Raw genomic sequence first — 24,423 nt, forward strand, 5'->3', positions numbered from 1 at the left:
CAGGCACCATGCCCTGTGGAATTTTAACAGGGCAAAATAAACCTAATTTCACGACACAGCACATTATAAGTTATTTCCTTCAACTACATCACTGGAGTGATTTACCAGGGCTCCCATTATGTACACTAAATCAAACGTCTGCACATTTAATAAACACATGAGCACAGCACGAGGTTGACTTTGGAATTCAAGGGTTGACTTTGAAGTCTATGAATACCTTGAAAAAATGCTCTGAGCTAACTTCTATATGTTCTGAAACAATTCGACATGGAAGATGTTGGTTCTCTTGGGAAACAGGGCAGCTGTCTGTCTGACTCAAGTACAGATCAAACCTTGAAGGCTTCGCAAACCCTCCCCTGCTACATCAAGAAAGAACCACTACTGTTTATCGTTATCAATCTTGAAATCCTAAAACACCCAAATCATATGAAAGTAGTTATTAAAGGAAGGAAGGATTTGGAAGGACGGTGATAAACCTTTAAGGAAAAATGCAAGTCATGACTTGTGGTTGTAGGGGATGATGCAGCAATGGGGATGAAGGACCTATTTTTTGTGCAGTTTTATATAGTGCGAACTTGACCCAAAGGTACGGAAGTGCTTTACATGAGCACCAGTTACATTATACAAGGTAATTTTCATTTTTTTAGGCACGGAGAGATTAAGTGATTTTCCAAATTCACAGGATGTTGAGCCGACCCAGCGACTCCAACCTGGTTCCCCAGTTCCAGTGCCAGCAGCTCAGGTTGCAAAGGCCATATCCAGTTCCAATTGTTCTCCTTGTTGAGAAAAGTACGATGAGCTTTATGCTAACCCTATATACAAGATGGTCATAAACATTTGTAATGTAACATAAATGGGTAATTGTGTGATGCAAGTTTAAAGGGAAAATGGAAAAAACAAGTGTACAGTGTGGCCTGAACACGTGGCAGCTATACACTGGCAGCCCTCAACATTATGAACAGGTGCAGCACCGAGGCTGGGAGTTCAGAGAGCCAGGTGCATGCACGTTTACAACCTTTTCAAAGAGTTTGACACCTGTGTGCTTATCTAGAGCATAGTTACTTTTAGGGTGACGGAACAGAATATCATCGAAGCGCAAATGGTGTTACAACACGCATATTCACGTATTCATCCACCTATACATTCCTCTTTTGTAAGTCTAGCATCCATTTCATAGACCATAATGTTTGCTCCATTTTTAAAAATAAAATACCCAAGAAACAAGAGAAATGGCATGCTTCTTGAAACATTAATAAAACTGTCACATCAGAAAAGGTGTGGTTTAGTAATTCTAATAAAGGCAAACCAGTTAAGTGATATTATCTAAGACGCTAAAATGAAACAATCCATTATACAAGGTTAATGTTCGAACCGCAGGAATCAAAATAATTTAAAAAAAATACGTTGCAGTCAGCAATGCTTTTAGCAGGGCGGGAGGTCCAGGCTGAGCTAAAGCTGTCCCTGTCCCCTTCAGTCTGCTGCTTTTCCAGGCATAATGCAACAGAGACGAGGCTGCGGAGGATTGTGGACCCGGCCTTCACCACCTCTGCCCTATTGGTGCTGGTAGTGAGGCAGGAGTTGCGTTGGTGTTGGAAGCATGGTTCGATGTCTCAAGGACTGTGCACGCCCCCTAGGCACATGAATCAGGGACTGTTTCACAGTATTTCATGTGAGATACCGATATTCCTAGTGAAGACATCTGACCTCACAGGGGCAATATTTCAGCACGGAAACATGTTGATGAACAAGAGAAGTACGATACATTTTCTGGCCCTCCTGTTTTTAATCTTCTCGCAGGAAGACACCAGTAAAAAAAAACTTTTCTAGATTGCCCGCATACAATTTTATTAGGTCTAACAGTTTAACAAAAGGAGAACATAAATATTGACATAGGGGACATAATCTCACCCAAATTAGGAAACCCATAACTGGAGGACTGTAAAACCAGTGAACAGTAATATTCTCAAATGCTTCCAGTGCAAGATATGGTACCCAATGATGAAGCATATCATACTAGATAGGTGAAGGTTCATCATCCTGTATAGTATGTAGTCCTGGATGAATGTATAGTAGTTCCTTAAGAGGTTTGGCTATTTCATTCAGGAGTTTTGTACTTCCTGTATGTTTATGTCCGTAAAATGTAAATGTAAAGCAGTCCTTTAACTCCTTTTAGTCTCCCTTTATTGTGTTAGCTACCTGTATTGTACCTGTCCTCTATGTGTGAGAGAAGCATGTGATATTCCTTCTGCCACATACCATTTACTTATTATCTCTGTTAGGAAGATTGCACTGCTGCCGTACGTGTTGTACGTTTATTGTACTGTGAAGTTCTGCAAAAAAAAAAAAAATACATATGATAAAAAATTATTTGTGTTTTCAATGCCTGTTTTAAAGCATTTTGTTAGTGAAAGAGTTTACCCTCAAGGAATATCAGAAAAGTTTACTTTTGGTTTTACGCATTAAACAAGCAATTTTTGAAATTGAGTGGGTGACTGTTAAATTTAAAATAAAACACAGCTGACCAATGGCTTCTGCCTATCCTGCCATTTTAGACATCACTGTGTATGCTGAGATTTTGAGCTGTTAAAAGTGAAACATGCTGATGGCTGAAAAAGAATGGCTGATCGTGACCTGTGTCATAGTGCCAAAGAGCAAAGCTGTGAAATGCAAAATTAAATTTACTTCCAGTCTTTAAGCCTTTTTTTTTCTTCTTGTAGGCAAAACACAGGTTAAACAGCCTATTGGGAAAGAGGATAGAGAGCTTTTCAGATGTAAATGTGAGCATCTGACTGCCAGTGAGCTACATTACCACTCCTTTCAAAACAGGCAAAAGACATTGTTTACGTGAACAATGTGAGCAGCAGCGAGACCTCTCTAAAGACAAAGAGAAAGTTAAAATAATGTCCTAATGGTCCTCTTTCCGAGCAGATCCTGGGTCTAGACATTGGTGCAATATATATGGTGCACTCAGATCACTGTGGCATGCCCTGCGTTGAACAAGAGCAGCACATGCTGCAGGTACTGCCCCACAAGGGCTTTCAGCGCAGTTAGAGGTGCTGCCACGCCCACCAAGGTCTCCTAGCTTCTGTAATCCGGAGTGAAGCAGACACTGAGGCAGCACAGTACGATGAACAGGCAAAATGTTACTTCTTTAATACCCTGCAGAGCGACATGTTACTTCTATAAATACCTTGTCTGCAAAGCGTGCCACTGTTTCTTAGACCTAATTCTGCACTTTTCCAAAATTAGAGGTGATCGAGTCACTGAAAGCTTGAGCCAGGCTCACAGCGGCGGCCACCGCAAATCTCAAGGGGGAAAGTGAGACAGAGATGGAGGGGCGTGACGGAGATGGGTGAAAAAATAAATAAACAAACGCACCTTCACGTGCGCCACCGTCTCCTGGTGCCTCGTGCTCCTCTTCCCTCGATGTGGTGTTCCAGCATTCACTGGGACACTAGCACAGGCTCCCCAGCAATCCTGGTGCTGCTTTCATGCTACAGCTAGCATGAAAGCAGCGTCAGGATTGGTCTGAATGGCTTGGACTGCCGTTCAGAGACAACCCTGGGGGGCTGTGCAGTTTCTCCAGCCCGGCTGTTCAATACAGCCAGGCTGGAGAAGCAATACAGCCAGGCTAGAGAAACTTAAGTGCGCATGTGTGTTAGGCCAGCCTGAGACGGCCAGCCAAACACACATGCGCACTTAGATGCATTCTTTCTTACTCCCGCCCCCTTCCCCCCCTCACAGCCCAGCCCCTCCCTTCACAAGCTGCTGGCTGAGCCAGCAGCAGAAAAATAAAACAGTGAACTTTTGTTTTATTTTTCTGCTGCTGGCCCAGCCGGTGGGAGGGGTGGAGGGTGGGGGGGGGCGACATTCCTTCGCCATTGCGAAGGAGACGCCCCTGCAGGCTCAAGCTTGAAGTCTGGCTCTGCTCGAGGTCCTCTTGGACCCAAGAGCCCATAATGAGTCAAGCTTTCATGTGGCTTCTGCCAGACTCATTTCATCTACCTAGGACGTGGAACTGGGGAACCAGGTTTGAGTCTTGGCACAGGCTCAACATTGTGGGATGCTAGGCAAATTACTTAATCCCCCGCATGCCTATCAACAAAACATGTGATCTTGTGTAATGTAACTGGTGCTCGTGTAAAAGCAAAACCTTCAGGTCGAGTTTGAGTTATTTTCTTTTTTTAAATGCACTTAGAGGTATAAACAATGTATTAACACACGGAAAGACAAATAGATACCTATTTACTGACATATTTGTACAAAGTGAAATAGAAAAGCTGGATAAATCGTTTTCCCGTTTAATTTGTGTGATATTAGGAAAATGTTTAATTTCACCAAAACTCTTTTTTCCTAATTATCGCGCATAAAAGCACTTTCAAATATGAGCTCAGAAAAACAGTGGTAGAAAACTATCACTTAATAAATATTCTTCAGTGTAGTTCTGTAATGTGCCCTATTTTAAACAATAGTTAAACAAAATACACTTTTTTTTAATTTTGGAGAGACCTTTTCGTAATTTACGCGATGTTTGTTGTATGATTTACATACGAAATATGTCCAGGGCTTGGTTCATGCAGGGTTTCTAAGATCCAAGCCGGACCCTCAGCTCTCCCTGTAATTTGTTGGCTTGCTAACCTATATCCCAAATACACAAACTGAAATAAAATGCTGAAAAATAAAGTAACTAGTAGTGAGATGCCCAGGTTTCCCAAGGAACGACTAACACTTATTACGTAGGTCTCACCAGCGGTTTCAGCTGCGACCTTTATGCATGCCTCTGCACCTTCTATTTCAAAGGTTCAAAAGACAAGACGTGAGTCCGGTTTCTTTTTGATAAGGTGCTTCTCGAGGAGTAGGAGCCACATCTAAATGTCAAGCTCTCTCCAAACGCGCACATATCCTCTACGCCTCAGTCAAGCAGCTACCTCGTTGGCAGTTAGCAGCAGAGGCCGGAACAGAACGGGAGCCTCCTGGTGGAGTTTTTGCGAGTTAAAAAAGAAAGTGTTAATTAGGAAGAAGTACACAAATGAAAGGAAGCTTTTAAGTTCACTTCCTAACCCTTGATGGCAAGTCTATGTTAGAAGGCCTGGTCCAACGATAGCACATTTGAAATACAGTGTTTGCTTTGGTTGTTTTTAATAGTACTCATAAGGGTCATTAACTTACAGGGCACAGAACGCTGTAAAGGAATTTATTATCACAACACAACGGTTCTGAGGTTATTATATTTCATTACAGTTGTTATTGCACAGTACTCCTTTAGGCCATTTCCTCTCATGGATCCATATTCCTAATTTGCATTATTTCGACTGGCACAGACCTCCTGATGCTCATTATTCATTAATTTATTTTATTTGGAGTTTATATAGGACACAGGCAAGCTTCCCAGTTATCACCAATGGCTCTCATCCAAAGGGCATGTTTTTAGTATTCCACCGTATTACTAGTGGGTGTATGACTATGGCGGTTATGACTCAATCATTTTTGCTGCCCTGTTGTACAAAACTGATGTGACGTAGTTTTGGTCTGAATGTAACATGGCAAATAAAAACCATCAATTATACGGTTTGGGAGGCGAGACTTGTTGGGCATTTCTCAACTTGGGGGCATGTGGTCTGGAACAGCCATGAGGTTCTTCCAGGACTTTCAAACCACAGAACAATTATCCCACACCCATTTCTACAAGTATCTTCAGCTTCGCCATGTCCTCAGCACGCACTCGTCCCATCTTAACACCGTCCCAGAGTATAACCCACTCGAGGCTAAGCTGCTTATGAGGACATGTGGGGGAGGAGGAGGGTTTAACCTAACTTACCTCAGAGCTAGATGGGAACAATGGTGAGGTCCTCTCAAGGACGCAGATTGGACAGACGCCTTGATGGCACTAAGAGTAGTAACAATGTCGTCCAGACTACGAATGATACAGCTATATTTTCTGGATGGGTCTTATCTTTCACCTGCCAGACTTTACCTGGCAGGACTTCTTCTCAACTCTCACTGCCCTAGATGTTCTGAAAACTCTGCAGACTTCTTTTATATGACTTGGGAGTGTCCCTACATTGTGCATTATTGGCCGATGCTCCTACTGGAATTAGCGGAGGTACTGGGAAGGGCACTCCCGATGTCACGAATGATGGTTCTGTTAGATGTGATGGTGGGTTTCGGTGGTTCATGAGCTGACCATGCTTTCGTTGGAAGTGCCTTGATGGTGGCGAAAACAGACACTGCGACCAATTGGAACTCCTCGATTATGCCGCCCCTCTCTAAATGGAGGCGAGGGTTAGACTGGTGTGCAAGACAAGAAAAGCCAGTTTATGAAGCGAGAGGATACCCTTGCAAATATGCTAAAGTGTGGAGAAAATGGGTGGGGCAACTCCTGTGAAATCCAGGGGATCCAGAGGTTTGAGGTTCATGTGTCTAAGAACTTTCAGTATATTGGGTTGCTGAAACTTGTACTGCACAGATATTTACCTAATGTTGGCCTGGGTCTAGAGGTTGGATGTGCTTTTCTTTGTGCTGTTTTTTTCTTGGAAAATTAATACAATTGTTTATTAAAAAAAAAAAAACAAAAAAAAAAACACACCAGTTATATACAAATGTCCAGTTTCACAATTATATGTACACACTCATCAAAATAACTCCAAAAACACCACATGTTTTAACAAATGAGATATTGTTGTGAAGCATTCTTGCAAGAGAAAGAGATTCTGCACTTATGGACACACTGGCAAAGACACCTTAGTACAGCTCTCCAGCTTTGAAACCCTTTCAAAGATTCACATGCTTGGATCACTGACAGTCATTAGGCTGGGAATCCCTGCTAACCCTATAAAGAGCAGTCAAGAACAAGTTACTTACCTTTGGAAGTGCTCTTTCTGGTGGACACTCAATCTAACTGCAGGTTCCGTACCTAAAGCATAGACCCAGGCATCAGACTTGACCTGGAAGATTTTTCAGCATAGCCACTCCGTGCCAGTATTTAGCATTGTGGAGCTCCATGCTGACTCCACTCTGCCTTGAAACAGATTGCTGGAATCGCATACAGGTGCCACTCAAGTGCGCCAACATCAGCTTCTTTCTGAACAATGTCTGCGACCTTGGATGAGGAGCCCTGAGATCAACTGTTTGTACCAGTGTGTAGATTTCTAAATTGGACCATTTTAGATGCAAAAGAGTCCATTCCACAGAATGGGGACAGTGAGAAATGTGCAATTAGACAGAGAATCCACCAGAAAGAGCATTACCAAAGGCAAGTAACTTATTCTTCTGATGGATACATCCAACCTCAGTAGCTCCTTTGGCGGTGGGTCTCTGGAATGACTACAAGAGCCCTACAGGATAAAATGGCCAAAATGCCCTTCTCATCGGATCTGCCTGTCAAAATAGTAATGCTTTATGAACGTGTACACCAATGCCCACATAGCAGACTGACAAATACCCAGGTCAGGCACTCCATGTGCTGACACAGTATTAGCTGCCTTGTGCTTCACAGGCCAGTGAGTAGCAAATCTTGATGCAGAGGACTTTCCACCTGAATAACATCCACTATAACCAATCAGGATTTATTAAGCGCAGCAAATCACCCATGAGGGTCTCAGGGCGCTGGAGTTGCTAGCTACTTTGTGGTGCTCAGTTCATTCGAAAGGCTATGTTTTGAGACCTTTCCTGAATGCCTGGAGTGATGCGGCATTCCTGAGGTGCAGGACAAGGTTGTTCCAAGCTTTGGCCGCTAGGTCATTTCTGCATGCCTTATCTTTCAGTACTATAGAGAACGTCAGAAAGATCTCATTGTCCACCTGGTGGTCTTGAGTGCAATGAATATATAAGCTAAGCACTCTGTTGATTCAAACAATGGAGTGTTTTCACCTCTTTTCAAGGCGTCGGAATTGTGAGAGACAGGCCAATGTGAAAGGGAGTCCCAACCTTCAGCTTAAAGGCCGCTCTACTCTGTAGCTTTTAAAATTGCTTGTGTTGATAAGCCCTTTGCACTGAATAACAATAGCATTCGGGAGAACATTTCAAAATTGGCAACATTTCATAAAGCTCAGGAAGGAAATCATTTTTTTGTTGATAAACCTGACGTAGCCAGTTCTGGTTACTACACTAGTAAAGTCACTGGAGGATTGTCAAAAGAACTAAGTGACTTTCAGACAATGACAAGATGTGTTTTCAGGACTACTTGAAGAGGATACAGATCAGCTAAGTGGTACGAGATCACATTCAAATTATTTTCATTCATCACCTCCTGTCATTAAGCCCCTAGTTTTACATGTCACAAGAGGAGGGGGTGAGACACCGTCTTCATACAGTGGAATGGTATTTCATATACTCCTGTAATTGGAGGCTGGAGATCTAGACACTGCAGTGAGTTGGATGGAGACACAGCTACCTTTAGAAATTCCTTGAAGCCTTTGTTAGCAAGTAATTGCTGATTAGGTCTTCATAAGCACTGTCATTTGGTTGATGGTAGGACTGCAGTTTTAGTTGTTAAAGGTGAGAAGGTTTTTAGGCCAAACCTGCCCATTTTGTCTATCATTGATTACTGTTTCAGGAAGACAAAGACAGCCATGTGCAGAGATCTCACACTTCATTGGGCTTATGTCTTGGGTACTCCAGTTTGGAGACAGCACCTGGGCTAACTGTTGTGAGAAGGCTCACTTTACATAAAGGCTGTGTCTGAAGAGCAGCCAGAGAAGAAACATGCCAAATCAGTGCTGAAGGCTGGTACTGGAGCCACACCCCCTGTCTGGAAAATGTGTGAAAAAGGGCATAAAACCACCCCACTTTGCTCCAGTCCTAAGTTCTTGACCAAGGAAGGGGGTTGCTCTTCAGAGAACTTAAAAATCTACTATGTAACCACAGCGGGTCTGCCTCACAGTCAGTCTCCCAGAAGCCTGCCTGCTGAGAGAAGGAAGGAGTGTTCCTGGACCAGCAGAAGAGACTGTCCAGGAGGAGAGGCCCAGCAAGTTCCTGGCATGAGGTGCGCCATAAGAATAAAAACTGCACTAGAGGGCAAACCCAGGAGCGACCAGTTACATGAGTTGGTCTTCGACTTCTCTACATGGTACCTGCTGAGAACTACTCCAAAGACAAAACCAAATTAAAGTTTGGCGTTGTCAGCTGACAGATGCACTAGGCCATGGACTGGTGGTGCCACAGCTGGTGTTGGTAAGGGAAGCCTGGTTGGTTGCCACTAAATGGATCCCGGTTAATCTGGGAGAAAAGAAGAAGCCAAGCTGTGACATCCAGACTTGCCTTGCTTTAATCTCCATCAATGCAGGTGCTGAGAAGAGGTTGCCATAAAAATGGAAGGTGCAAGCTGTGCGTGTAACATATCCAGATCAGTAAGACCATCGTACAGCTACCATGTGGCTTCTCCGACGAGCAAAGTAAAAGGACTGAGATGTTGCTGAAGAAATAAAGAGTGAGGTTTTGAGAAGTTCTGCCCAAACTAAACCTGAGGAAAGAAACATTGAACTGAGGTGTGCAACAAAACCAGTGGGAGTAACAGTGACATAATCTGCGTATGTGCCTTATTCATACCTCTGCCACAGAATACTGAGGTCTGTAGCTACTAGGGTGACCCAGGTGGGGATAGAAGAGCGGAATGCGACAGGAGTGGGGGTAGAACTTATTTAGGTTGTAATCAGGGATGCAACCATGTATTACCTAAAGTAGTTGAACTGTGTTCTGCTCTGTGATTAAAGTACTTGCTTTTACAAAACGACTGGGCTGGACATTGTTATTGTGTCTCTTAGATGACTGTCCAGTCCTAAGCTCTTGCCCCCCTACCTCCATTAGAAGACTGTGACAGTTTGCCATGGTTTCCTCTGAAAGTTAAGCGAGGAAAGGGTTATTCTTGGCCCTGTTTGCAGTGCTGTTGTAGTATCAACCCCTCCCCCCAAAAAGACAGTTGGCAATCAGCCTCATCCACCACAGATGGGGACCAGTAGCTTCTGTCTCCCATGTGCTCCCTCTGAATGGGGTTTGACAATGCGTTTCATGTATTAACTTATATGAGGTCTCCTTTGAAGCAATCACCTAAAATGCAATAGATATAATCTACAATGGAGTTGAACTGACCATTCATTTGTTGTATAATCTTCACTATGTCTTACCTGGATGTGAACAGGTACTGTTAATGGAAGTCAAAATAAAACCTTTTGGTCCCTCTAGCTACTGATGGGTCATTAAATGCATGTTGCAGTTGTAAAATGTTGCAGTCGGGGTGTGTGGGTAATCTGGAAACGCATAAGAAGATTCAGAGGACATGTTTTGTGCCTTTATCAACAATGCTGAAAATGTAGGCAAAGGGAAAATAGATCTACAAATCTGAGGATTGATATAATGAGCAGTCTGAATATCTTGGAGAACAGCGACCTCTCCAGGTGGGCCCAGTCTCACGGTCAGACCAGATGAGGTGCTCCGAAAAGCATCTCACCCATTTGTGGTTGCAATTTGAGCTCACAGAAACCTCTGCGTCTATGCAGTTGAGCGAACATAGTGAATGCTGAGGCATGCTTTTGTGGACAAATCTTCTTTTTATGTCCAGGAGAACATGAGATGCCTATTTATGGGCCTAGCAGAATGAAGAGTATTAAGGTAGGGTGACCAGACGTCCCGGATTTCCCCAGACAGTCCCGGTTTTTAGAGGACTGTTCCGGTGTCCGGACGCTTTTGTTCTATTTAAATAATTGTCTCAGTTTTTGGGGCAAAGGTCAGGTCAACCTAGAAGGCAGAAGTGAAAGGTGTGCTCTCCTTTCACGTGCAGCTCTTGAGTCAAAAATAACTGACGATGTTATTGATTGGTTTCTGCCTGTCTGCTGCTGCCTTCTCTGTGTATGTGTGTACACACATTTACAGGACAGGTCAGATATAAAAAGTGAGACTAAAGGCTTTAGTCCTACTTTTATGTCTGACCTGTTCCGTTTTTTTCTTTTCATTAGTACACAAAGTATAGTGTCACTTCATCTAAGCACTGCCTCGCCCATACACTGCTTTGCAGTTTCCTGGTCGGCACACCTGTCCGTCACCCATATATCACCATCTCTTCGTCAAGCTTCTCATTTTGTGCAGAGATAGCCAGGAATGATACGGGCACGCAGGCATGAGTGAATGTAACACTTAATTTGATGACAAATAAGTATAGAAGCATACGTTTTTTCCACATGCTGCCAGCGGTCATGCCTTTGCCGAAAACTAAGGCTAACCTGACCTGATTCTCACTCTCTCAGGTTCTTTTCATTACGTTTCTCCCTTTGTTGCTCTTTTCCAGTTGTTCTCCCGTTGCTCCGACCCAACGCTTCAGGGGCGAGGACCCATTTAGCCCAAGGTCAATGAATATATGTGAAATAAGGGAGACCCCGGGGCATCGCTCACATTTTGCAGGGGGTCCTACGGTTACGCCACCTCCTGGATGTGAAATGTAAGTCAGGAGGGGAAACCAGTACCCCTGCTCACACAGACGCGCATTTGCCCTTTGTGCTCCTTTTGTGAAATATGTGCATCCTAAGTGGGTATGGGACGTTTGATACATGTATGTGGTGTCAGTATGCATGCTGCGCCATAAGCCCATTCCTCGCTTAAACACACACAAATCAGATCAATCAATAAATCTATATATCCTAGACAAGTAATTCCTTCCTCTCCACAGAGCTCAGGAGCACTCTGTGATTTAAGAAAACTGCACGTTGACGGATGTGTAAAGGAGGAAGACTTGTCTGTTAAACTGCACCTCTCTATCTGCTGATGTCTCAATTCATGTAGTGTGATAGCTGCCAAATGTTCACTGCTTTCATTTGAAGAAGAGCAATCCTGTCATAATTCTGATATTCTAAAAAGATAACATGTATAAACCCAACTGAATATACCTGGGCATGTTCATCTGCAACTTACTCCAGATGGAAAATCAAAAACACATACCGAGGAGAACCGCTGATGAGGCCATTTGTCGAGGAGCATAGAGTGCTCTCACAGCAGGACCAGGACTTTGCAGTTGGGTAGGTGATACGGAGCTTAAGCAGATCTATTTATTTATTCAGGCAATGTTATATAGTGCGGTTGGACATGGCCCACAAACACTTGAACACTTAAAAAAAAAAACGGTTGAGGTAACAATGAAAATAAATTGTAGCATAGTTAAAACAAAAAAACAAGTTACTTCCATTCAGCAACACTCTTTCCAATGGATGATCTAACTGCAGATTCCTCACCTTTAGAATATTCCCCAGGTGCTAAACTAGATCCCAAAGTTTCCACAGAGGAGTTCCTGGGTGCTACTTGCTCGTGTTGTGCAGCTGCGTGTTGGCTTTGTTTCGTCCCAGTTTAACTTGTAAGGGGTCTCTGATTCAGTCTCCACACAAGGCAACAAATCTGTGGCCTAGATTGACTTTGTAAAAGACACCTGGAAGCAAGTATGATATCCTCGACCTAAGGTGGCAGATCAATCTCATTTAACTGCACCACTCAATCTCCACACATGGATGTGTAGACTGCGCAGGTTTGGGTCCAGAATTCTGCCCTGCTGCTGTGACGAAAGATCCGCACGCAGCAACAGCCTGATCGGAGGACAATTGCACATGCCCGTAAGTTCCAGGTATCAGAATCTCCTCGCCTAGTTCAGTACCACTAGGATGACTTTGGCCTACTAGTCATTCCTACCATTCCTCAGAACTCAGGGCAGGAGATACATTGGTAGAAAGGCGTATTGGAGTCCCATGTTCCACTTTAATATGAATGCATCTCCCAGAGAGAGCTTTCTTTGAAACTTTAAGCTGCAAAAGTGTTAACGTTGCTTATTCTCAATGGTGGTGAGAAGATCCAGCCAGTGTTCTCCCCATGGCCACAAAATGCCCTGTGCCACCTTGGGTGCAACTGCCATTCGTGATCCGCTAGGCACCACCAGCTGAGCTCATCTGCCCTGGCATTTAAAGATCCCGCCAGGTGGTTCATGATCAGGAAATTCCCTGAATGTCAGGATAACAACACCTCTTGGAATAGGACCATGAAGTCTACAGCGTCCTGCTTGTTACATTAACATGTGTTGGTGGTCAGGTACATGAACACCTGTGCCAGATTTGCCCTGATGGATGGAAGTTTTCCAACACCAAGCAAATGGCCAAGAGCATCAACAGATTTATGTGTAGCTGTCTTCCACCAGGGGCCACAGTTCTCAGATCTTCATTTCTTCCAGATGACTGATCCAGCTCAGCAGGGATGCATTCATCTCCACCATCAACTCTAGGTGGGAAAGGGAGAGGTTTGCTGTTGGTCAGATTGTGCTCTAGCTGGCAGCACTGCAGATCTTGTGCAGCCTCCTCTGAAACATGGATGACGTCTGACAAATTTCCTTGGTGCTGGGCCCATTGAGACGTCAGATCCCATTGTAGAGCTCACGTATGCCACATGACAAAGTGGACAAGCACAATGCATGAAACCAATAGGCCCAGAAGCCTCAGAACTACTCTCCCTGAGATCCACGATCAAAGCTGGAACATCAGGATCATATCTAGAATATCCTGAACTTGACATGATGGAGATACTGTCCAGAACTGCTCCTATCAAAGGAAGTCTCTGTGAAGGCTTCCGTCCTTCTTTAGCACAAGGAAATAGTGGGAGTAGTAACCCACCTCTATTTCCAAGGACATCACCCTCTTGGTGGCCCCTTTAGCCAACATGGCCTGCACATCTTGCAACAAGATGGATAGGTGCTCCTCTGAAAGCTGCTCTGATGTAGGACAGAGTTTAGACAGGTCGCAAAGGAATGGTGGGTTATAGCCCTGCTGGACAATCTAGAGCAGTGGTTCCCAACCTGTGGCCTGCGACCTCCCAAGTGTCCATGACACATTCCCAGGGGGTCTGCAGACCTGGGCTGTTAGGAGGGCACTTCTCCAGCTGAAGCCTCGCTACAGAAACACATTCATGTTTTTATATTTATTACTTCCCTTGTGCATCAGTTTTAAGAGCACTGCAAAGTTCCTTGTAGGATGCTCAGGAAAGTATTGACAATTTTGCCTTACACAGCTAAGAGACTGGTCATCCAGGCCCTGATAGGCACCCGGCTGGATTACGGGAATGCCTTATTTTTAGGATCACCCCAATATGTGGTAGACAGACTGCAGAGGGTTCAAAATGCTGCAGCACGAGTACTTCTGAATATACCTAAATATCAGTCTATTCGTAAGGGAATATCCTCGTTACATTGGCTTCCTGTTGCCAAGAGAATTCAATTTAAAACCCTCTGCTATATGTACAGAGCCCTACATAATTTCGGTCCCGAGATGAGCAGACCACTTGCCACCTTCTATATACCAGGCAGACGATTGAGATCCTCTTTAGCAAGTTTGGCTAAGGTTCCTAGAGTTAGAAAGGCAAGATGAGGAGAAAGAACCCTGTCTTTTCAAGGAGCAAAACTATGGAACAACCTGCCGTTGAATATACAGGTATGTGCACGGGAAGTGATTTCCGTAAAGCCTTGAAAACATGGTTATTCAGAGCCTGAATTATTTGATGTTGTGTTTCTTGCGATTGAGTTGTCAGCATAAAGCGCTACGAGGCCTAAGGGCAGATATTGCGCTATATAAACTTAATAACATAACATAACATCCAGCAGCTTCGGACAAAAATAAAAGTGACGAGAGAAGAAGAGTTTAAGAATCAGAGGGTGGCTGCAGCAATTCCTTAGCTATACACTTTCGCTTAATTCTATAAGTTATGAGCATGTGGATGTAGTCAAAGTGTATTACTGCTGTTTGTACTTAATCAATAAAAATTGGGTGTAAAAAAAAAAAAAAAAAAAAAAGAATCAGAATCAGAATCAGAAGGTACAGGAACTTGGTGTTTTTGGGTGAAATCAAGGAGCGACCTCAGTCGGAACTGAAACAGAATCAGCTTGAGGTTGGATACTGGAGTCGGCAGGGGCTTCGCCTCCAGTGCTGGAGATACTGGAACAAGTGTCGGTGAAGAAATGAGGGACTGGGAGCAGATCTAGGAGCCAGCATAGAAGTCAGCACTGGAGTTGGTGCAGAATCGGAGGCAGAATCGTGGGGCACAGGAGGTGCCAAGGACAGATCTGCTGGTGGTAACCCAACTGGAGTCCCAGCGGATCCTAGGGACCAGACTGTGCGTTACCAGGAGCCAGTAAAGGGCAGAAAATACACAGCATTGCCTTGGCCTACTGTGTCGTCACGGATGGCCTAGGGAACTCAGTAGCAGTTTGGGAATTAGTTCCATGATCAGGAGCGAGATTGATCTGCACCTTGATGCCCTCCGGACTTCTCTTTGGACAGAGTGGTGAGATGGGGTGGTGTTCCGCTTAGACTTCTTAAGCTTTTTCTTGGACTTGGGTTTACCGGACAACTTCGACCATGATGACGACATTTTGCACAAGAGGCCTCAAGAGTAAGAATTAGTCCACGACCCGGAGCAGGACTTGCATAAGGTCCATGACTTATTGTAGTGTTTGACAAAGTATAACTTCGCTACATGTCCCAAATTGCCTTCTTTTGCATGAGGGCGCATTCTTCACATGAGTTCGAGTTGTGTCCCAAGTCCAAACACCGGAATCCGATCTCGTGCGGGTCAGTCATCGACAGGTTTCCAACAGTTGATGCAAGGTTTGTACCCTACAGTTTTCGAATGAGACATCGTACCCTGGCACACTTGAAAGAATTTTGAAATAATTTGTCAATCGATGTGTGCGAAGACAGAGAAAAGAAAATGACATTGGTGCACAGGGGTAGCACTTAGAATCGACTCTGGTTTGTCACTCCCATGGTGGAATGAAGACAACGCAGAGTAGCCCAATGCTACCAAGCAGCACTCCGCAGCAGTGCCATGAAACCTTCGAGATCTAGCCTGGCACCTGGGGAATATTTCAAAGGTGAGGAATCTGCAATTAGAAGTATCCATCAGAAATTAATACAGGAGCAATACGTGGAGAAGGGAAAGTAATGTATGGAAGATTAAGAATGACTAGCAGGTGGGTACTTATGTCATTGAGAGGCAAGGACCTGCAACAAATAGAAAAAAAACAACTCACTGGAGATAAAAACATAAAAAGCAGAATGAGTAAATACAAATGGGAGGAATAATGTTACCTATAAAGCACCAAGAAACAAGTATCAGTGGAGTTATAGTGTAAAGAAGTACATTTAGATAAGTCCTGAAAGAAAGTATTTTTGGAACAGTATGAACTTCAGAACTTTCTAGAATATTGCCAAGGATTTGGTGGGGAGTAATGCAGACAGTAGAGAGTTCCATATTTTCATCAAATTGCCTGTAGTGGGTTCGCATTATGACTTGGATGGGTTATGATTATAAAGACTCCAAATACACCAGCTGCTGTTCGCACGTGTTCTTTATTTTCTTCTTGATAGGTGATTAACGTTTCTCTATGTATATATCTTTATGTCCTTAGGTAAGGTCCCAGGGTCTCCTTGATCTCTATTTCAGGGGATAATACTTGGTCTTCTTCTTCCAGGTTTTTCTCTTCCGGACGTCAAGCTCAAGAGGCGGGCGGCCTTCAAGGTGAAACTGGACCTCTCCGTTCCAGGATATGGGTGGCCGGTCCCCAAGAAAAACGAAAGAACAGGTAAGTGTGGGTCTTTGGGGAATGCTTTTTTATAATAGGGTTAGTATGCAGGTGTGTGAGGTGACAGGGGTTGATCTAAGCCGTGCAGGGGTGTGAGAGGGTCAGGGCCTTTAGGTGCACCACAAATCTCCCCAGTGATTTTATTAATTTCTAATACAGTCCAATTCTCCTTAATTTATTAGAGGGTGGTTATCTCTCACCACTCTCTTCTCGTGGGTTAGAGGTAGGTGCATGCAATCTTAAAGATTCCTTTCCCCGATCCCTCCCCTGCGTATCCCTCTCGCTCCCTCTCCGGTTCCACCTGGGTAAGAAATTTACCCGGAGGCACGATCGTACCTGTGTCAGCCACGCCCCTCCAGGGACGTGGCGGCTCTTGTCGCCTGCCTTTGTCGGTCTCCGTGGGCGTCTCTGTGTTTCTGTCGATGCGCCTCTGTTGCTCTAGACTCCCTCCTCCTTCCTTTGGTTCCGCTTGCTCTTTCTCCTCCAGCTCCACTACTTCTACTCTCTCTGGCCCTCTCTCTCCATTCTCTTCCGGCTCCTATTCTTGTGGCGTTAGCGCGTCTTCAACCCGGATATCTGGATTGTGAAACACTTCCGGGTGTTTGGCGTTTCAAAATGTACTCCCAGGGAACTCCTTGGCCGGCTCAGGGTTGCGCGTTGTAACCGTGGCAGTGACTGCCCGGTTACATTGCCTGAGAAAGATTAAGCCATTGTGTGTTGTGAATATGAGAAGTTCTAGGAGAGGCATTCCTGCACTGCGCAGAGAGCATTGGCCTGCTGACAGTAGTACTGAGGAATGGCCACTTGAATAATCTTGAATAATCTTACATGTAATATGTGTGGTCTAAAATATGGACCTAGCTTCAGTGGGAAGCCACTGGAGCATAATTAAGATCGGCTTTAAATAGTCAAATTTACTACTTTCACTGACAAGCAGAGTTACTGCATGCAGTTCTGCTTTAAGAAAAGCAAGAAGAGATCTGGGGGTGCATTCAGGACAGTGAAGTTATAGTCAGTTCTGAAATGGATGAGGCACTAAACTAGGGTTTTTAGATATTCGGCAGGAAACATTGATTGAGGCCCTATAAAAGCCTCAATACACTCTTGGCCATCTAGTTAATTTGAGATTGAGGAGTGAGTGTTTTGTCCCAGATACCACCCAGAAATGTAGCACTATAGATGATGGTGTTTTTGCAGTGAAGGATGTTAGAAAAATCTATCCATGGGCAGAAAGTGTACTGGCACACGCTAGTGAATTTATATGTTTAGAGAAACGTTTTTACAACATCTTACAATCCTGGCAACTGACACCAGTAACAAGGATTATGCCTTTCGATCCTCCATAGGTTTGAGGTACCAAGACAACAAAAATATAGAGCATTGAGACTGGTCGACAATGGACATGATTAAAACAGGTCACTGGGAAGATGAAGCAGCAGGACCTAGAACATAAGCTCAATGAGCTACTAGGTTAATTAGCATTATTGAACTGGCATTCCAGGACAATATGAGAGGAAGGTGTGTAACCGGGACACTGGCATAGTAGGGCAACGGAGTGATGACACATTGGGCTCTGGGACTGACATGAGTACTTTGACAAGTTCCATTTAGGCTTGTTCTATTTTCATTCTGTAACTGCTTACATACAGATATATATCCTTTAGTAGAAGGTGTAAAGTTTTAGACGAGCAGAAGTGTTATATAATGGTTGCCTCCTATCTAGGCTGACATATTTTAGTGTTGTTTATGGATGCTGTCATAACATAATGGTTGCTTAGAAATAAACATTTTAAAGAACCTTCCCAGTTTCCTAGTGCTATTTTCAGTGTTATTCATTTATGAAAGAATGTTTGGAGTTTATCTGTGTCCCTGAACTCATCTAGTGGGACTGAGAGTGACCAGAAAACACTTCCAGCACAGTAATGCTCTGTGGGTTGTGTACTGGCCGCAGATTAACGTGAAGTAAATTCTTGGACCAGGGGATTAGAAATCAACACCCTCCAGCTCTTGGGATAAGCATATCATGAACAGGCAGCTGGACACCAAGACAACAGGTCATGTGAGAAATAAGATAGAAGATAAGTTAGACTTCCAGATATCCTGATGCCAGGACTCAGAGACACTAGGAAATTACACAGCTGAAGGATGGTACAGATGAACACTAGGATGGCAGAACTATGGAATACAATGGAAATGTGAATAGTATAAGACCAAGAAATGGGAGACCAGGACAACAAGGCACTAGGACAATGGAGGGCAGGTCAGAACGATTGGACAGGACAGCAATAAGTTAGTGGGCAAATCCGGACACCAAGCAACAGGATACTATGAAAATCAGAACAATAGGGCATAAGGTCCGTGGAACATTAGGCAAACTGAAGCAATTTGTCTAAAGAATAACTGGACACTGTGGTAATGTGATACCCCTGAGGGCCTCATTACAAGCTACCCGTTATTTAGTCCAAAGATGTCAGAGTCCAGAAGAACTGATTCTCCTAGTATCCCTCCATCAAATAACATGCATTTCAAGTTACTTGACCTGGAATGTGGCATAGAATGCAGACGCAGGCAATACCAGGTCCTTTTCCACATGACATTCCCTGTTCTTGGCCAAACAAGGGGACCTTTTGTAGCACCATTTACAACCTGCTGTGCTTAGGTGGTAATTCGTTTTGAGGGATTTTTGCGGGTACTGGGCTGCGTGGTAGGTGGATTGGGAGGGTGCTAAAGCATTTTACATATCAAGAAAATAATGTGCAAGATTAAAAGTGTAGACTTTTAGGAAAAGAAATGTGTATAAAAGCAAATATTTTAGTAGGCAACTATACTTACTCGTACTAGGCCTGAACAGTTAAAGCAATGCTAACTTTGCATAAAAGGTTTATTTCCTGACCTTCTCTTTGACATGTTTTTCATAATGAATGATAGTTGCATAAAATATTTTCATCTAACTCTGCAAACACGCTTCTCTACTGAGTTTCTTAAACCTTTCTTTATGGAAAGTTCTGCTTTAACTGATTATCGAATTTCTGAGCTGATATTTTGATGCAAAAACGTTATACTTATTGATCTCTCTCGCTCTAAAAACTCTTTATGGGTTCTAACTGACACCCTTTCCGTTCCTAATCCTAGAATGGGGATTCTTTCCTTTAAGAAACATGCTTAATGCAATGCAACTCATTTTGATTATTGACAAAACTAATGACTGATTAATGAACTTGTAAGATGACTTTATTAGAGACGAATTACTAAGAAGAGAGGATTAATAAGCTCCTTAAAACTCACATGAAACTCTAATTATTGACTGAAAATATAATTGAGATTGTGATGACAATTTAATTTGATGTACAGCTCATGGTTAATCTCAGCCAACACTACAGATCCATTGGCCTGTGAGTAACAGTGGCGATTTCGCTCCAATAAATGGTACATTCTTCTTGTAAACCGATAACTTAACTGAGATCCCCGCTCCACCAAAAGCATGGAAATGGTGGGGGGGGGTGGGGCGAGCACTGTCTGCTCCACAGGTGCAACAGGGATTGGACTATGCCGTTGGACAGAGCACCTGCTCAAAGAGTGATCGACTATAGATCCACACCCAGTGAAACCAGACCTTGGACATAGGGCCCAGTATCAGTGGACCTCATAACCATGGGTCTGGAACAAAAGACCACAAAGAATTACCAGGAGCAGCATTGCTTACATCGACACAGCTTGTCTGACTCATAATGATGGCTTTAGTGTCCAAATATAATGAACTTCAGACAACAGGAGACTAGACCCAGGAGGAATAATGGCACAGGAACCAATGCTGTTTTAAGCCAAAACATGTTGAGCTTCTAACTTTGTGTGATTCATTAAACACTGGGAAGTGTGTCAGCGCCTTTCTTTATACCTGTGGAAAGGAGCGAGTGAAAAATAAATAAAGATAAAATATATATATCGATAGATAGATAGATAGATAGATAGATAGATAGATAGATAGATAGATAGATAGATAGTCTCGCATAGCACAAGGTTAATTGGAACAGTGCCAACAAGAGACTTAATGGGATCCAGGCACTAGCCAAGACTACAATGTCTTTTTTTTAAGTCACAATTCCAAGACATATGAGACTGCCTCTGTCATGTGCCTTTAGTTATGTCGCAGGGAAGAAGGCTGTCAACAAAATGCAGATTCCTCTTTTGTGAAAGTCGTACGGTGCAGCAATGGGACATTAGCACGATGATCAGTTCATTCTGAAGAAAAACTCAACTGTCCTGCAAAATGACAGTGAAAGAAAAATCTGCAAAGGTGTCACAAAAAGTAAACGCATGAATAAAGCGAAGGTCCAACTTACCATTCTCAAATGTCGTGCCTGCTACGAAGGAAAGTTCTGAGTCGTGCTCAGCTTTGCAAGCATACAATGCTTTCGCTTTACGTCCGGAAAAACTGCGAAAATATAACAATTGTGACATTAATCATTTCATTAATTACTGCAAGGAAAAACATGCCATGCCATTTTTTTCTTTTCTTAATTAAAAATTGAAGTTAAGTAAAAGGAATCGTTCGATGTTACAATTTAGAAGCCATCTCTCAGCGTCAGGGAAATTAAATAAAAAAGGAAATTAAAAAAAATGTCGAGAAATATTTCAAATAAATGGAACTGTCCCACTAACGTTTCATTTCCTCCAGAGCGCGATTTCGGCATAATGGACACGTCGCCATGGCTACAGGAACAGCACATGTGGGAGTGGCGGGGCCTGAATGATGTATGGGTTTGCTACATGGACCCCGGAATGGGACTACGAGCAAGGCAGAGGAGGGTGGCAAGAACCAATCACACTAAATAAATTCGGTCCACTCCCAACGCTCTAAAACGTGTGTATTTGCCGACTCGCAGGGAATTGTGTCAGCCAAGTGTTGCAGAACTGCAATACTGATACTCAGTTCAATGTTCCTTTTTGATTTCTGATACTCTGGCTGAAGAAATCACTTGGAATTCTTTTCTAGTTTAACATTTTTATTCTGAAACAACATATAGAATTGTAAAGCAGGCAACATCTCTAAAAGCAGCACCCGCCTCAACCACTCAGCCAGGGCTCCTCTAGTTATGAGAGTTCATCTTCCATGTACAGTCCTCAGAGAGAGTGCTGACTCAAGGGTTGTCTCTGGTTCACTCAAACAGATGGAGCATATTAGTGAAGATCCAAATGTCACACAAGTTTCTGCAAGGTAGCAGTAAAGAAAGTCTGGCCTATGCCTAGTCTGTGAGTTATTTGTTCGATGGCAAGGATATCTAAAGTCTTTGAAGGATAGGGAGATCCAAGCCCAAAAATATGGTACAGCCACAGACAACAGGGCCAACCTGTTTTTTGTGGTGAAAGCATTTCAGCGCAAATGTTCTCTGGTGCCTGGAGGTATGCCTAGTCATGCCACTGTGTCACCTCATTCAGGGTACTTTGTTTGAATTATATGTTATTGAAAATGGAAAGTGCTTACATTCAAGCTTGCTTGCAGGCAGCTTGATTCTCTAGTGAAAGACTGTACACTCAGGTCTTATGGTGGTCCACATAAAGTACATCTTAAATGTCTGCCTATGTGCACTTAAAATTGCCAACAAATGGACCTACATCGGATCCACGATTCACTACTGATCTGCTCAAAATCTTTTGAACGCTGGTTGTCCGGTCATCCACAAGTTTGCATGGATTTGGTGACGCCAGCAGTCCTGTTCATGCGATTGTGGAGGAGAGGCAACATTAACCAAGAACTTATGAGGAGAGCAGCATCTAAGCTGTAGCTTTTTGTTAAGCAACAAAGTTCCAACTCATCAGCTGAGACATTACATCCCCACAAGCAAAGTCGTCACTGAGGAACTTTGATTAGCAGCAGAGAGGCACCAACCTCTCAGATATATTTATTTTTTATATTTAGGGCTTTCTTGAAGCTCCCGCGTAAATATGTGTAACAAGCTGAGGCAAAAACTTGCCGTAATTACATTTCCTAGTTCTGATAAATGTCTCAATAATCTCACCCTCCGTGTATAAAACTGGAAAAGAAGTTCTGAGACATTGACCTTGGTTACTGTTGATGGGGCATGGTTGTTTTTTAAAAGGAATGATGAGGTTTTCCAGCAGTCACATGCCTTCAAGAACAAGTGTGTCTTGAACTCTTTATTGAAGGCTTTAAGGCAGCTTGGATTTCAAGGAGGGAATGGAACTGCTCTACAGTCTAGATCTCTGAACTTTGATGGTTCCCCACCCCCCCATGTTTTATGTACAGTAACATATGATCAAATTATGTTGCTGGTTTATCTAAATCATGTGGTAGAGAAGATGCAAAATATGTGACACATTAGGCAATTGAGGCAATTAAGGCATCTTTACTTAGGCCAGTGGTTCCCAACCTTTTGACTTCTGTGGAACCCCGCATTATCATAAGTGGAACCCGAGGAACCCCACTGAATTATAATTCTAAACCAGAGTACCCCACTGAGTCATTACTGAAAGATGGGGACCCAATCTGTTAAGATTATAACATTTTCTAAGCAGTCGCGGACCCCCAAGGAGGCTTTGCGGACCCCAGAGGGTCCCTGAACCACAGGTTTGGAACCACTAATTTAGGAAATCGAGGCATTGTAGGAGGCTGGCCTGGCTTATAGTGGGTACCTTGTGGTACTTACACCTTGTGCCAGGTCCAGGTATCCCTTATTGGTAGATTAGAGGTGTTCTAGCAGGTTAGGCTGATAGAGGTAGCTATAGCAGAGCAGCTTAGGATGAACTAGGAGACATGCAAAGCTCCTACCATACCACTTATATCACTTAGCACTATATCATAAGAAAACACAATACTCAGAGTTACTAAAAATAAAGGTACTTTATTTTAGTGACAATATGCCAAAAGTATCTCAGAGGATATACTCCCTTAGGAGGTAAGTAATATACACAAAATATATATACACAAACCAAAATCAGTTAAGTAACAATTAGAAAAGTAGTGCAAACAATGTAGAATCACAATAGAATGCATTAGGGAGAAATAGGTCTAGGGGCAACACAAACCAAAGTGGAATGCGAACCACAAATGGACCCCAGGCCTAGTGTAGTGTGTAGAGGGTCGCTGGGAGTGTAAGAAAACACTAAGGGTGTCCAAGATACCCCACCCCAAGACCCTGAAAAGTAGGAGTAAAGTTACCCTACTACCCCAGAAAGACAGTAAAGTTGAGATAGGGGATTCTGCAAGGACAACAACTGACTGCAAAACACTGAAGACGGATTCCTGGACCTGAGGACCTGTAAAGGAAGGGGACCAAGTCCAAGAGTCACGCAAGTGTCCAGGGGGGGCAGGAGCCCAATAAACCCCGGATGAAGGTGCAAAAGGGCTGCCTCCCGGTGAAAGAAGCCGAAGATTCTGCAACAACGGAAGGTGCCAGGAACTTCTCCTTTGGTCAGAAGATGTCCCACTTAACATGCTGTCCCGTGCTGGAGGATGCAGAGTTGTTTCAATGCAGAAAGACTGCAAACAAGCCTTGCTAGCTGCAAGAGTCGCGGTTGAAGATTTTGGGTGCTGCTAGGGCCCAGGAAGGACAAGGAGGTCACCCCTTGGAGGAGGAGACAGAGGGGGCGCTCAGCAACACGGAGAGCCCACGCAGAAGCAGGCAGCACCCGTAGAAGCACCTGAACAGGCACTTAGAAGATCTGAGGACGACGGTCGACTCAGAACAACAAAGGAGGGTCCCACGACGTCGGAGTCCAACTCAGCGAGTTGGGCAATGCAGGACGGAGTGCTGGGGGCCTGGGCTAGGTTTTGCACAAAGGAAGTCTTGCAAAAGTGTACAGAAGCCCGA

The 24,423-nt window shown here is 43.7% G+C and overlaps 1 protein-coding gene across 2 annotated transcripts in view; it reads right to left on the reverse strand.

The window, feature by feature from the left end:
* ARHGAP26 (Rho GTPase activating protein 26) overlaps positions 1-24,423 on the reverse strand; it is a 1,945,875-nt gene that overhangs the window by 27,065 nt on the left and 1,894,387 nt on the right. For both annotated transcript variants that reach the window (XM_069244698.1, XM_069244699.1), the window contains one exon: positions 20,935-21,026. In XM_069244698.1, the coding sequence (XP_069100799.1) occupies positions 20,935-21,026 (92 nt within the window). The remainder of the gene's footprint in view (positions 1-20,934; positions 21,027-24,423) is intronic.

This window comes from Pleurodeles waltl, chromosome 7 (assembly GCF_031143425.1).
Source record: "Pleurodeles waltl isolate 20211129_DDA chromosome 7, aPleWal1.hap1.20221129, whole genome shotgun sequence".
Taxonomy (NCBI): Eukaryota; Metazoa; Chordata; class Amphibia; order Caudata; family Salamandridae; genus Pleurodeles; species Pleurodeles waltl.